Source organism: Leucopleurus acutus (assembly GCF_964270905.1).
Source record: "Leucopleurus acutus genome assembly, chromosome: 19".
NCBI classification, from domain to species: domain Eukaryota; kingdom Metazoa; phylum Chordata; class Mammalia; order Artiodactyla; family Delphinidae; genus Leucopleurus; species Leucopleurus acutus.
In genome coordinates, this window is record NC_139161.1 from 44,377,524 (window position 1) to 44,391,249 (window position 13,726).

The following is a 13,726-nucleotide window of genomic DNA, read 5'->3' on the forward strand; positions in this document are numbered from 1 at the left end:
GAATTGCCTTGGGAGCTTTTAAAGAACATGGGTATCCGCTCCCTCCACACTTCCCGAGAAGCTGATGCCCCCAGCCCAGGGGACCCTGGCACCAGTATTTTGCAAAGTCCTTAACGGCGACCACTGTGCAGCCAGGGTAGTGGATCACAGCCCCAGAAGTTAAGGGTCTCTTTCATAGACTCAAGGCCCCTTCCAGCTCAGACACTGCAGGTCAGAGCAGAGGGGACGTGGCATCACCAGGAGCCACTCTTTCTGCCATGGGGAGGGGGTGTCCCAGGTTACTTCTGTGGCTCACTTCGTGCAGTAAAGTGCCACGTGGGGCTGCACCATAAAAGCCACACTCCCCTCGCAGCCCATAAAACAGCAAATCCATTCCCTTGGCCATGCTGCCTTACAATCCCTTTGTGCATTTTTATTTTAAAGATATAAAAGGACCTAAATTAATAGCCATATATTTTATGAAACTCAGCAATATAGATCCCCACAGAGTGCAGTGCAAAGAGCTCTCTCCAAGTCAGGTGGCCTAAATTCTAGCTGGGACTGAACTCTAGCTGTTGCTGGGCTTCCCGGCTCACACTTGCAGGTGGAGGGCTTGGCTAGGTGGTCTCTGAGGTCCTTTCTATCTCAAACATTTCATAGTAAAAGGTTTTGTATATCAACTCATTACTTTGTGCCAGGACGCTGTTCCACACTTATTTAATCCTCGCAACAATCTTATGAGCCAGGTTTTATCACGACCCTGCTTTGACCTGTGAGGAAGTTGAGGCACATGGAGGGTAAATAGATTTCCCAAGGATACAGGACCAGTTACCGGTGGAGAAGGATTCAAACTCAAACGTTTAGATACCCAACCCACACTTTCAACCATTACTGCCATGCCTCTTTGTCTTATGGTTTTGAGAACGTGCCCAGGGTCTTTCCCCTGAAAAACTATGTTTTAGCCCTCGGTCCATTGCAAACCTGGGAAGGAAAGGGGTCTGGGGTCCGAGGGAAAGGGCAGGAGACAGGAGAGCTCAGGGGAGGGGGAGGCAGCGATGCTGCAGGAAGCGAGACTTACTCTTTGAAGGAGCCATAATACTGGTTGACAAATTCAATAGCTTGAGGTAGAAGCTCGTCTGGGAGGGTAGGCTTGTCCCTGGGTCCTATGGTCAAACTTTTGGGGTTCATGATGGCTCCCAGGCAAGACCTGGACTTGCAAGCGAGATCCTGGAAAGAGAGAGGTGACGGTGAGGCTGGCTGCCTGGCCCCTCAGCACAGGCGTTGATGGCCATCCTCCTCCAGGGCCAGCTGTCCCGGCCACCTCCTTCCACTCTGGCTGCTCCAGTTCCCTGCCACCCCTCTCCACCTCTGTGGCACCTCCTCCTTGGGGTCTACCAGGCTTTCCACTGACTCATATCTCCTCTCCTCTACTGGCTGAACCCCAGTGGCTATGGGCTGGGCTGCTCCCACCACCCTGGGCTCAGTCTCTGGCCCTGCCCCCAAGCCAGCCCCAGACCCAAAGTCAACAGCTCGATCCCTGGGAAGATCTCAACTACCTTCTCATTTAAAGAGGCTGATATGACTCCTGGGGACAAACTATTGCTGTTCACCCAAAATGAATTGAGAAGGTGCAAATCCCAAAGCCAGGGGATGGCACAGAAAAAATACTGCAAGAAAATACACCCAAAGGTTAACAGTGGTCATTTCTGGAAGGTGTGGGAAATGACCCTGCTTTCATGGCCTTGAAATTTTCAATTCTTTCCCACTTTACAATCATAGAATACATTCTAAAGTTAGAATAAGAAACTTAGAAGATAATAAGTAGTCCAACTACTCACTGGAGGCTTGAACCCCTTTCCCACCTCCCTATCAAATAGCACTTGAATGCTTCTAGTGATAGGGAGCTCACTACAGGACTGGACTGGATAGTTCAGTCCAGCTTTGGACAGTTCTGGTAGAAAATTCTCCCTAATACAATGCTGAAATCTGTCTCTCTGAGAAAGAAATAATTTGTTCCTGTAATTGCTTATCTCACCTTCTGGATTATCCATCACCCATCGGGGAGTGAACAGGGAGTTAGCATCATACACTTCCCACTGTAATTTGTGAGAAACAAGCGTCTCTGTTCCCAGTACCCTTTGCCCAAGCTGATGCGTGTCTGGTTTGCCCAAGGGGACATCTGTTTGATCCATTAAGGGCCTTGATGTCTTCGCTGACTTGGGACAAAAGTGGTTCTCCCAGAAGCCCCAGACTTCTCACCCCTTTGGCCTTGTGGTGAAGTGTGTCTTGGAAAGTCATCCCGCTGCACCAGTTTTTGATCCTCAGGTGCCGTGGGCAGGCCGATGGGGGTGCAGCCGGCTTGACCAGGGATTCTGGAGACTGCTAAGAGGGAGCAAAACAACAGGGATTTCCAAATGCCTCCAACCGCAGGACTCCATGGGTCTTTCCCAGGCCCTAGGCCCTGCTTGGGCTCTGGGTGGCTGCGGAGCTGTGGGTGGGTACACAGGTCCCAGTGTCGGTCCACGTCCCTCCTCCCTTTCCGGCAGCCTGGCCACCTGGGCCAGCGACTGCTAAGAGCTCCAGGTGCCTGGGCCACTGGCCAGGCTTCTCTCCTCATCCAAAAGCCTGCCAAATGCTCCCTCGGGGGCACTGCAACAGGAGGGACTAAGGTTAGACGTGACAGAGATTACTGTCACAGCCACTGCTCCTGAGAACAGAAATCAGGACAGGGAGAATGTATCACTGCCTTCCCTGAAGGCATTTAAGAATATGAAAGCCAGTTCTCTGCCCACCTCTCTGGAACACTGAGGGCCAAAGCACTTAGGGAAGGTGGAACCAGTGGGCTAGGGGCTGGGGCTGGGGCTGGGGCTGGAGGCTCAGCTGCTGAATTCAGGATGATTTCTGAGCATCTTACTCTGGCCCCATGAGTGGTCTGCCCTCTCCCAGGCCTGCCAACCCACACAGGCAAGTCACCCAGGTGCCTGCGCACCTGGGGGGCCACCACTCCCGGTCACCATGGTTCATCACTCTCCCAAAGCTCTTCCTCGTCCCCACCTGTGTCCCCGGGTCTCTACTCACTGCCCCAGACCTCAGCTTCCACCAGGCTGCTGTGCCTGGGCGAGCGGGGAAGGGGCTTCCCACACCCGAGTGACTCACTGACCTTTGCTGTCCCCGTGAGGGGCTGTGGAGACTCATTCCGGTGCTTGCCGAGGTTGTGACATTTGGGGTCATCCTGTGTCACTGGACTGCAAAAGGAAACAGCTATCATGAGATGGAGTATCTGAAGGCAGAGACGGATCTCAGAGTTCCCTCTGCCAGCCCCTCATTGGGAGGGGGGGGGGTGAGGTCTAGAGGGTGGGAGTGAACGTCAGCGTTTCCAGTCAATGTGGTGAGGGAAGCGGCTGGCCCATCCAGTCTCTGCACCATCACCACCCTCCCTCCTCCTTTTCTTCCCTTGCCTGCCCCCTACAAAGCCAAAAAGTCAGGAGGGGAGCTGAACCAAAGTGAACGGCCCAAAGGGTGACCCACAGAAGCTCTGCGAAGATGCCCCTTCCAAAGCCGAGTACAAACATGGTATAGGGCTAAGCTGGCAGAGGATGGCTCCTTCAACCCTGTCCTCCCAGGCCAGCAGTACTGTCCACCAGCCACTCCCTCTTTGCGACTTAACACTTTTTTACTTAAAGCACTTGATTTATCTTGGTTTGTCTATTTATTCTAAATTTTTATTATGGAAAATGTTAAACATACACAATTAGAGACAAGAGTGTAATCAACCCCCATGAGCCTTTCACCCAGATTCAACCCAATCGAACAATTATCAACCCACGGTCACTTTCATTTCAACGTTACTCTCCCAGCCCCCACTCTCATTTTAAAGCAAGTCTGAGACCTCACGTCATGCCTAAATATCTCAGTATTTCTGGAAGAGAAGAACGCTTTTTAAAAATACATTGGTCTATTTGTTTGACAACAGCAGATTAAAAGAATCCAGCCTATCCTTTGAAGAAGAAGAAGCCCTAATAGTCTGAAGTCATTCAGAAACCATTGGTTCTGGTTTGGGATTTCAGGTTCGCTCTCCCAGTAAATGCTACAGAGAACAGAAGACACGTGGGCATCCATCCAAGAGTCACACCCCACACATGCCTCCTCCTGGGGCATCTCAGTAAGAAAGCTTCTTGGGTCCCATGTTCTCTGCAGTATTTTCTGGGGTAGGTACACATCCAAAGGGAAAGGCGGTTAGAGAGTCCTACAAAGGTCGCTCATTTTCCACCTCACACACACCTGTGATGTCGGAAAATAACAAATAAGCGTGTGTTGCTTTTGTTATTGGAAAAAGTAATGACCATTTATATTCGTATTATATAAGTAACTACATATGTTATATAGTTGCCTTATATGATTTATAACTATAAAGAGATAGTGCCTCTTTAAGAGAAAGTAACTATGTATCAGAAAGCAACTTCTATCTGAATCAAGTGATTCAGCGGCCCTCCTTGTGACTGGCCGTCATCACCCCTCTGGTCTGGTCTGGTCTGGTGTGCCCCACCAGAGAAAAGCCAATATAGGGTCGTCTGGACATTCAGAGCAGGTAAGCCATGGCTGAGCAGTCATCAGGGGGCTGCCTAAGGGGGAAGATGCTTTGAGGCTGGGGTCCTCAGGGAGGCAATGCTTTACTGCCCTTCTCAATCTTGTACCATCACCCTTCACCCCCAAGCCCCACCATTCTTATTCATGTTTCCTCTCATTTGCTTCTGGCCAGAGAACTGGAGAATCTGAGTAATCTGAGAATCCACAGTAACTTTTAGATTGAGAAACAATGTCTTTGTTCACTTAGCGTGACTATTGCTCCCAGATATTAAAAAGCTACCTAAAAATCCACTCTACAGATGGGCCATAGTGAGCCTGACCCCACCGCTTAGGGCTGGATATTTAGATTGTGTCCAGTTTCTCCACTATTATAAATAATGCCTCAAACCGTATACATGGTCTGATGCCGGCTCCGTGCGTGCGTGCGTGCGTGCGTGCGTGTGTGTGTGTGTGCACAAAAGCATAGAAAAACACCTGGGGGAAATGCTAGCAGATATTAACAGTGACTAGCATTAATTGATAAGATCACAGATGATTTGAATTTTCTTTATCTTTGTCTGCATTTTCCAACTTTTTTTCAGTGACCATGAATTCCTTTCATAATTGGGAAATTTTTTTCAATTTGAAAAAATGAACGCAAAGCTATGCACACAGTCCTCTCTCCCCTAGTGATTTCTTTGGGTTAGCTGCTGGAAGATAGGGTGCCCAGAAGCCCGGTGAGCATATTAAGGTTCTGGCCAAATTATTGCATTGCCAAATTATTACATCATCCATCCAGACACGTGCAATTTGGCCAAACCCACAGTTGTGTTTGGTCCTGCTTGGTCCTCCATGGCAACAGGGACCCTTAAGGACCTGCCATCAGAAGGAGAGCTGGAGCGTGGCTCTTGCTGAGACCCAGCACTGTCCACAAGCGCTTGAGGGAGAGGACGCTGAGGTCAGAGCTGCAGTCCGTGGCTCCTTTGGGGACTGATTCCCCTGCTGTTCGCACTCCGCCACATGCTCCCACCTCTCCATACACCGCGGGTCGGGGGCAAGGAGGTGCTCTGGAAAATGGATCTTATCTGTAAATCAAGAACCTCTTTGCTCTCTTAACCCTATCTATCCTAAAGGGTGTTGCAGCCCCAGGGCTGAAAAATCCAGAAAGCTCCCAAGTGCTGAAACGTCCACAGTTCCTACTCCAGCCCGTACAGGCGCCTCTGAGGGGTGCATGTGGGGCTTCTCTGGGTCTTTGTGGCTACTGAGTTGCAACCCCTTAAGCCTTCTAAACCAGGAAAACCCTTTAAGTGAATCCTCATCGGAATCCTACAGAGAGAACATTCCAATCCTCATATTTCCCCCGGAAACCCGAGGCTCAGAGAGGAGCAGTGCGCGCCGGGGTTCGAGCCGGGGCCCGCGCGGTGCCGCCCGCCTCCCTCCCAGGGCGGATCCCGGCCCGGCGCAGTACCTGGCTCGGCGGGGGCCGCAGGCTGGCTGCGGCCGGAGGATCCTGCGAAGGAGCCGGCAGAGTCGGGGCCGGGCAGCCTCGCACGCCGCGCCCAGCCCCTCGCGCATGGCCCCGGCGTGGGCGCAGCTCGGAGGGCGCCCTGCGCCCTGCCGCGCGGCCCCTTTATCGCCGCCCGACCAAGCAGCCCCCTCCCCGGGGCGGAGCGAGCCGGAGAAGCGGCCCAACTCGGCTTCACCCCGAGGCTGGACCCCGGCCAGAGTGTCCGCTCCGCAGGCGGCCGCCGCGTCCCTCCTCCGCTCCAGCTGGCGTCCGCAGCGAAGTCTGTCTTCTGGATGCCACTGGACTTTCTCTGGGCTGAGACCCCGGGGCAGGTATGGCCGGCCTTGGGTTTGTTATTCCCCATGAAAAAACAGTAATGTTCATAATAATAACTCCTACTGTACAGTGCTTTATGGTTTATGAAGCAAGCTCTCCTGTCATTTCATCTACCCCTTACTAACTCCAGTCGAGAAGGCACTTCGATATTGTTATCCCCACTTGACTGAGAAGGACCCAGACAGAGGTCCAGAGAAGTCAAGGATCTTGCTTGAGACCACACAGCAGCCCCAGGGCCACAGCCCAAGCTCTCTCACCTGACAGGGATGCCCTAGGAAGTGCTATTTCTTTCCTGCATGTTCAGTGCAATTCCAGGAAAGAAGCCCCAAGAAAGGTCGCAGCTGGGGGGTGACTTTCAGTGGGAGGCCGGGTGGCTGGGCAGTTGGACCAGGAGCCCCCTCAGGTCCCTTCAGGCTCCTGGTCCGTATTACTTGGAAGGCAAAGGGCCACTGACCTTTCTCCATCTGTACGTTGCTTCTTACACTGGGAGCAGGGTAACTCCTAGGGTCCAGACGGGGACAGGGCAGCAGCCCTGACCCCAGAGTACAAGGAGCCCTCCTGCACATACTCCAGCATATTTAATCCTAAACCCAAATTAACGTGGAATGAAAGAGGGTACATATTTATTCTGAGCCAACTGCAACCCAGCTTGACTTTGTCCCAAATTCCATTTACCTTCACCTAGCTGTTCCCAACATTTCCCTTTGTCTGTAAAACACAGACACATGCCCCATGTTCACTTCCTAATCATTTGTTTACACAAAATATGGAACCATTACTCCCATATAAAGTTCTTGGTCTTATTATACCTGAATGGATTTTAAAATTACTTTTCAAGATCAAAACATATTAATTGGCTCCCACTGCTTTCAGGATAAAATCCCCTTTGTGCTGCTGCTTCCTCTTCCAGTAACATCCTCCCCCCACCACCCCATCCCACTGTGGGTGCAGTCCAGCTGGGCCTACCTCCTCTCTAAAGCCCTCTCCCCACCCCTGCTCCCCCCCTACACACACTACAGCCAGGCCAGGCCCCCTGCAGCATCCCCAGAATAGATCCCAGTGCCCCCAAATTCTCCTGTAAACTCCTGTCTACCTCTCTGTACCACCCCAACCTCACTCCCAATTTTTGTGTATTCCTCCCCAAATCAGTGAGGAAGGTATCGTTTCCCCATTCCCTCCCTGACAGGGGGACCTGGATCTCTTTTCTCTGTACCTTTCTCAGCCCAGCGCACAGCAGGCCCTCAGAGAGAGTCCATAGAGTGTAGAGGTTATGAGTTTAGACTTGGTTCAAACCTCAGCTCTACCACTTTCCAGATGTTGACCTCGAGTAAGTCACTCAACCTTGTAAAATAAGGCTAATAACAGTCCCTGCCTCATTACTGACACAGTAATAAGAACTTTATAAACATTATCTGTTCTTTATAGCTGCTGCTTATGCAATGAATAAGTGGATCGATTTATTATTTACTTAATTGATAATAGAAGGGCTTCACCGACAGCCCCATGACCCCCAGCACAGTGCCAGAGGAGTGGCACTCAGCAAATCATTGTTAATGGGCTGGAACATGCCTAGGACTAAAAGCAGGGCAGCCAGTGTAGTGGTCATCAGTCAGGCTGCCCGGGTTTGACTCCTGGCTCTGTCATTTGCTGAGATCTCAAAAATTACTTAAACTTTCTAGCCTTCAGGGTCCTCATTGCTACGGTAGGAGGATAACAAAAGTTCCCTCCTCACTGATTGCTGGGAGGACTGTTAAATAAATTGACGTGTGATATTTTCTCTCAGTCACCTCTCATATCTGATTTGAGCACTTCTGCCAGCCCAGCCCAGCTTAAAAATTTGGGGTAAGTCAGCTGGTTTGCCTCAGGTCAACCTACAGCTCAGGTGTCCTGAATGGTCCCAAAGAACAAGACAGTGCTAGTAAAGGGTCTGGAATTCAAAGCTGAAGGCTGTAGGCCACCCTGTAAGGGTTAGGGGAGGAGGGGGATTCAGGATGGTCTTGAAAGATAGGGGATGGATTGGGTCTGGATGAATCAAAGGAGGAATCGCCATGTACAGGCACTGGGAAACAGAGGAAGGCTGGGCTGGGCAGGTGGGATGGACCTTCTGTCTGGGAAGGGTGATCGTACAGAACCCTGCAGTCAAGCCTCAGTGTAGTGATGGGCAATGGAGAGCCACTGCAGACTCTAGAGCAGGAGCATGACATGCTAGAAGTCAAGTTGGGGTGAGAGAGGTCAGAACCAGTGTGGGGGCTGCAGTTGGGGGAGGCCAGTCGGCCGGGGCTGCAGTCATGAGGTGAAGAGAAGGAAGGGATGACCAAGAAGAGTCAAAGCAGATTCCTGGGGTTCAGGCCCTCCAGAGACCCCAGGAGGAGCGATGAAACTGCTGTCAGTCTGCAGCATTTGAGTCTGCAGTGCCGGGAGGGCATCTAGAGGCCATCCAACCCTGCGTTCTCATCTGTTGGTCTCTTGGCCACCTTGGCCACCACAGCCCAGACCGCCTGGTTTCAAACGTTCTCTCCTCTAGTTCAACCCACACGCTATACCTTGACAATCTTGCTAAAGAATCTACAATGGCTCCCCGTGGCCAAGCAGAGAAAATCCAAATCCCCTGCTCTGCGTTCAATCCCCCGGGCTCCAGCCTGGCCTCTCCTATCCCAGCCCCCAAGCCCCACCCCAGGCCCCAGCACAGTCATGCTTGCTTCTGTCTCTGAGACTTTGCCCACCCTGCCCCCTTCCTGGAACGTCTTCGCTACTTCTCTTCACCTCCCCACATTCTACCCACCCTTCCAAGTCCACACGGAGCCGCTCACTCCTGTGAAGCTCCTAGAGGCGGCTCTGTTTGATGTTGGCGTTGCTCAACCTCGTCCTACTGCCAATAGCAATAACAACACTGATGACTGCAACAAGTACCGTTTATGGGGCGCCGACTTCCAGGGCTATTAAGTAGTAAAGCCTCCTGCTTATCCCCAAGCCCATGCGCTTACGTGCGCTGCTTTGCTGGGTTGCCCAGCTGCCCGCCTGCAAGGGGCGCCCTGCCCACTGTAGTCCAGGGGAAAGGCTTCTCTGGGGCCGTGGGGCTGGGAGGCTGTGTGGTGGCCCTGTGTGGCCTGGGGCTTTGGTTTGATTCTTCTTGTGGTGTTATCACAGGTGGACTTGTCTTTCCACTGGAGTAAGCCTCAACCTCAAGACCAAGGCCATGAACTCTCCTAGCTCTGGAAGCCTGTCCACTGATTGGCAGGCTGGCCAAGTAATTCTCTCGGTTCTACTGCAGGCTTGCTTCTCCTACAAAGTGCAAGGGGATGGAAGAAATTCTAACTCTGTAATTACCAGTCAGGTAACTTTGGGGGAAGTCACACCACTCTCACTTAAAGCTTCTGTTTCCTTAACTGTAAAATGAGACAATAACTTGTACTTCACAGAGCCCCAGTGAAGGTCAGTTGAGCGGCAAAACCTGTGAAGTGCCCTAGATGGCCCTGGCCCAAAGTGAGTGTTTGGTTACAATAAACCTGGCGTTTATTGAGCACCTGCTCTGCGTGGGCACACTGCTAATTGCTCTACACGCCCACTCTCATTTCATCCTCAAAATGCTACAAGATGGGTTACATTGGTTTCCCAGACTGCAGATGAGAACATCTGAGGCTCAGAGAGGTTCCCCTGCCCTAGGTCACAGAGCCAGCGAGAGATAGCTCAGAGCCAATGAGCGAGGCCCAGCACAGGGTTTGGGTCCAGTTTATCTAAATTCCTGGCACCCTTCACCAGGTTGATGTTCAGAATATCTAACCACCAGTGAGGCATGTGCACTGGTGAATCAGAAGGGACGTTGAGGGACTTCCCTAATGATCCAATGTGCAGGTTTGATCCCTGGTCGGGGAGTTAAGATCCCACATGCCTCACGGCCAAAAAACCAAAACGTAAAACAGAAGCAATAAGCAAATTCAATAAAGACTTTTTTAAAAAACTGGTCCACATCAAAAACATATATATTTAAAAAAAAAAAAAAAAAAAAAAGGGACGTTGGCCAGGATGCCACCTTGGTCCTAACCACTGGACTCTACTGCCTTCCATTCTCAAGTCAGGTATTCCATATCCCCTTCCTATATTCTCCCCACAGGACTGTGCCATGGCCCTTCCTTCTTCACATAGTGTCAGGTGCAGTGAGGTGCCCAATAAACGGTGGCCGCATCCAATTCCAATAGGGATGTCCAAGAAGCATCCGGCGAGAACAGACCTCTGGTGAGAAGCCAGGAGCAGAGAGGAATTCTGAGTTGGCAGAGCGGGGAATGGAAACCCAGAGGAGACCAGCAGGAAGTGGCGGCAGGGAAAAGCTTACCTGGAGGGAGGCTGACGGGCTTTGTCTACATTGTTGTTGATATCCATTTCCTGAGTCAAATCAAACTTATAGGATTTGGCCTTGAACAGAAACTGCCAGGGACAGGCCATCTCTGCGGTTTTGCAAAGCACGTCACTTCTCTGGATTTAAACTCAGAGGCTCTTCTCCGTGGGCTGAGGAAGGAGAAGGAGACCGAGGTGGGAGGTTGAGGAAGAGTTTACAGAACTGGGCCTTCTCAGTGTGGTTAGTTTGCTGAAGAATCAGTACAGAGGCTAATGTAAGTCTTGAACAGCCACTTCCTCAGGGCTTTGAAACCTCTGCTCCTATTTTGGTGTGGCATGTGGGGATCCTATGGACTTTAATTCGACAGAGCCACATAACTCCCTAAAGGAAAAACACGTAGCTTCATGAGGACAAAGTACAAACCCTGTGAGCCTTCTGAATGGGACCTGACTGGGCAAACTTCATTGCTGACCCGAGGCAAGGTGGGAAGGAGCCTGCTGGTCATTGAAATATGGGCACCTCTGCCTGTCCCTGCAGGATCTAACTAGCACCTGTCACTGGGGAAAGCATTCAAGTCATAGCTGCCTTAAATCTTTTCAGATTTTGCAGTTGTTGTCAATGCTGTCATCTGCTCCTTTTTTATTATGGGGGAGGCATAATTATTTATGGGGAAAAATGCACTTAATTCTCAATATTTGAGATCATCTCCTTTAAAAAAAAAAAAAAAAAAGACCAAAAAAGAAGACATAAGTGCAGGCCCAGGACGGGTCTGGGCTTGTCCCCAGCATGCCTCCTCCATGGAAAAAGGCTTTGTGTTGGGGGGCAGTGTGGTGATGATGTGGCCCATGTAAGAATCTTAGGGCCTCCCAAATCTGGGTTCAAATCCTAGCTTTACTAGTTACATGACCTGGGTCAAGTTATTTAAAAGATGCATTTCTTCTTCCATAAAAGGGGCTTAATAACAGTTATCTTAACAAAATTTATTTGGGAGGGAAAAGGTGCATGTTATAAGGACTGGACAGTATCATCGATATAAAAAAGAATTCTCAGTAGATTACTCCCCACTCTCCAAAAAGTTTTGCCTTGAAACATAGCAACTACAGCAAATTTTGCAGAAAAAAAAAATCTGGACAAGATGCCCTGTTCAAATGGCCAAACCTCATGTTGGCGTTTCTTAGATTTTCTACCAATTTATCCCTGTAGGCAGAAAAGTCCCCCAGTTTTCTGAGCCTTCCCAAACAGGAAGAAGCAAAACCCTCTCAAAACAGCAGCTTCCCCAGAAATGAAGACAACTCACCTTGCAGCTGGCTGTGCTGCCTCTGCAGGGTACTGACAAGCAAACTTGGGGGGACCTTCACCTTGAGAACTTCGGAACCGTCTGTAACTGCCCAGTTCCCTCACCAAGGGTGGCTGAGAGGTTTTAAACCAGCAATGCTGAATTCCCTGGGGCCAGAGAGCCTCAGTCTTCAACTCGCTGCAAAGTTATGATTATACTGCAGCTAAGAAGTATTTATACCCAACCCATGGCATCCAGGGAGCCGTTTTTGCATAGAAGTCTCTTTTTTTTTGTTTCCAAAGGGAGTGTCCCCAGCTGGGTGTACAGTTAGCTAATTTATGACTGGGAATCCTGGCCTATGAGTGACTTCATGCTGCTGTTACATCACTCCGTGTGGTGCATCCTCAGTAAATGCACCTCTTCCTGGTCCAGGGTCCAAGGCAGCGGCTCACCAGCAGGGTGGTGGGTCCAATAAAGGAGTCATCGTGGAGCCAGGTTTTATTTAGCTAAACCATGTTGTCTCACTTTCAGAGTCTGGGGGATTTTTTTTTTTTTTTTCCTCAGTAGGGAGTGCTCTGGTTAATTTCTGTCCAGACTCTCAATTTTCCAGTTCATGGCAGAAGTCCATGAAGCTGAGAAATATTGACAATATGGAACACACTGGAAAATGCCCAGGTTACAGAAGGCCAGTGATGCTGGGTCATGTAGTGTTCCCAACAGGTCCCTGAATCATTCAGCTTGAGGTTTGTGGAAGGGAAGGAAAGCCCTTGGCACAGAGAGACCTCTCAGATGTTGGTGTCACTAATGTCTCACACTTCAGCTCTGAGTAAACTAGGGGAGCATGGCAGGTAGAGTTATTTTCTACAGGGGAAAAAAATCCTTTCTTATAACAGAAATTGCATTTTAACTTCTTTATCCTTTCTTATAATTCCATTTATTATAGTGCCTCGAATACAGTATTCCTATATGGGATGAATTGTTCCATTATAAAAGTAAAATAACAACTATGTTAGGTAAGAGTCAAAAATGGAGGGAAAAAAACCCACCCTTGATCTCATCATCCTAACACATTGCTGTCACAATCCATTCATTTCCTTCCCTCATTTTCCAAATTAAATGCAGAATTATAATCAATTGAATTTGCCTAAGATAGAAAAAAACCAAATACAGACATGAAGAAGAGCTCAAAGATCTCTGTTGAGTGAATGAATGAATGAAAAATAGAAGTAGACTGCGATGAGTTGCAATATATCAAAGCCATTCTTCATTTAGTCTTTAGCCAGTTCAGTTCAGGGAAACTAATACTGCTTGAGGAGAGATGCAGAGTCCCTGGTTCAGGAAGTACAAAGCTTAGAGAAAAGAATGGATAATTATTGTATCAAGTGGCACATGCAGTGTTGGAGGGGTGGCATCCTGAAGAAGCTGAAACTGCATTGCTCAGGGAAGGTTCACAGGGGAAAGGACACCAGGGCAGGGTTTTGAGGGATGACTAGGAGTTTGCTTCACTCTAACCCTATTCCCTGTAACTGCTTCCACATATTCTGACTATACCTGCAGCAAATACATGTATTAACTCCTTTAACTCCTCCACCAATCCTGTGAGATGGGTACTACTACTTGGCATTCATGGACTCCTCTAGAATCCCAGCTGCTTGGCCTCAGAACACCTGGTTGGTTTTGCTTCAGAAAATGCAGTTATTCAGTTATTTAATCAATCAGACATATGACA

At 49.7% G+C, this 13,726-nt stretch overlaps 1 protein-coding gene across 2 annotated transcripts in view; it reads right to left on the reverse strand.

Moving 5' to 3' along the window:
* Positions 1–10,828, reverse strand: part of NOS2 (nitric oxide synthase 2) — a gene marked incomplete at its 5' end in the record, with an annotated part of 35,899 nt that extends 25,071 nt beyond the window's left edge. Inside the window, 4 exons of one of the 2 annotated variants that reach the window (XM_082860915.1) lie at positions 1,058–1,206; positions 2,239–2,358; positions 3,140–3,224; positions 10,719–10,828. In XM_082860915.1, the coding sequence (XP_082717041.1) occupies positions 1,058–1,206; positions 2,239–2,358; positions 3,140–3,224; positions 10,719–10,828 (464 nt within the window). Of the gene's footprint in view, positions 1–1,057; positions 1,207–2,238; positions 2,362–3,139; positions 3,225–10,718 lie in introns of both variants that reach the window. The other variant, XM_082860914.1, reaches the window with a different exon arrangement.
* Between the last annotated feature and the right edge of the window lie 2,898 nt (positions 10,829–13,726).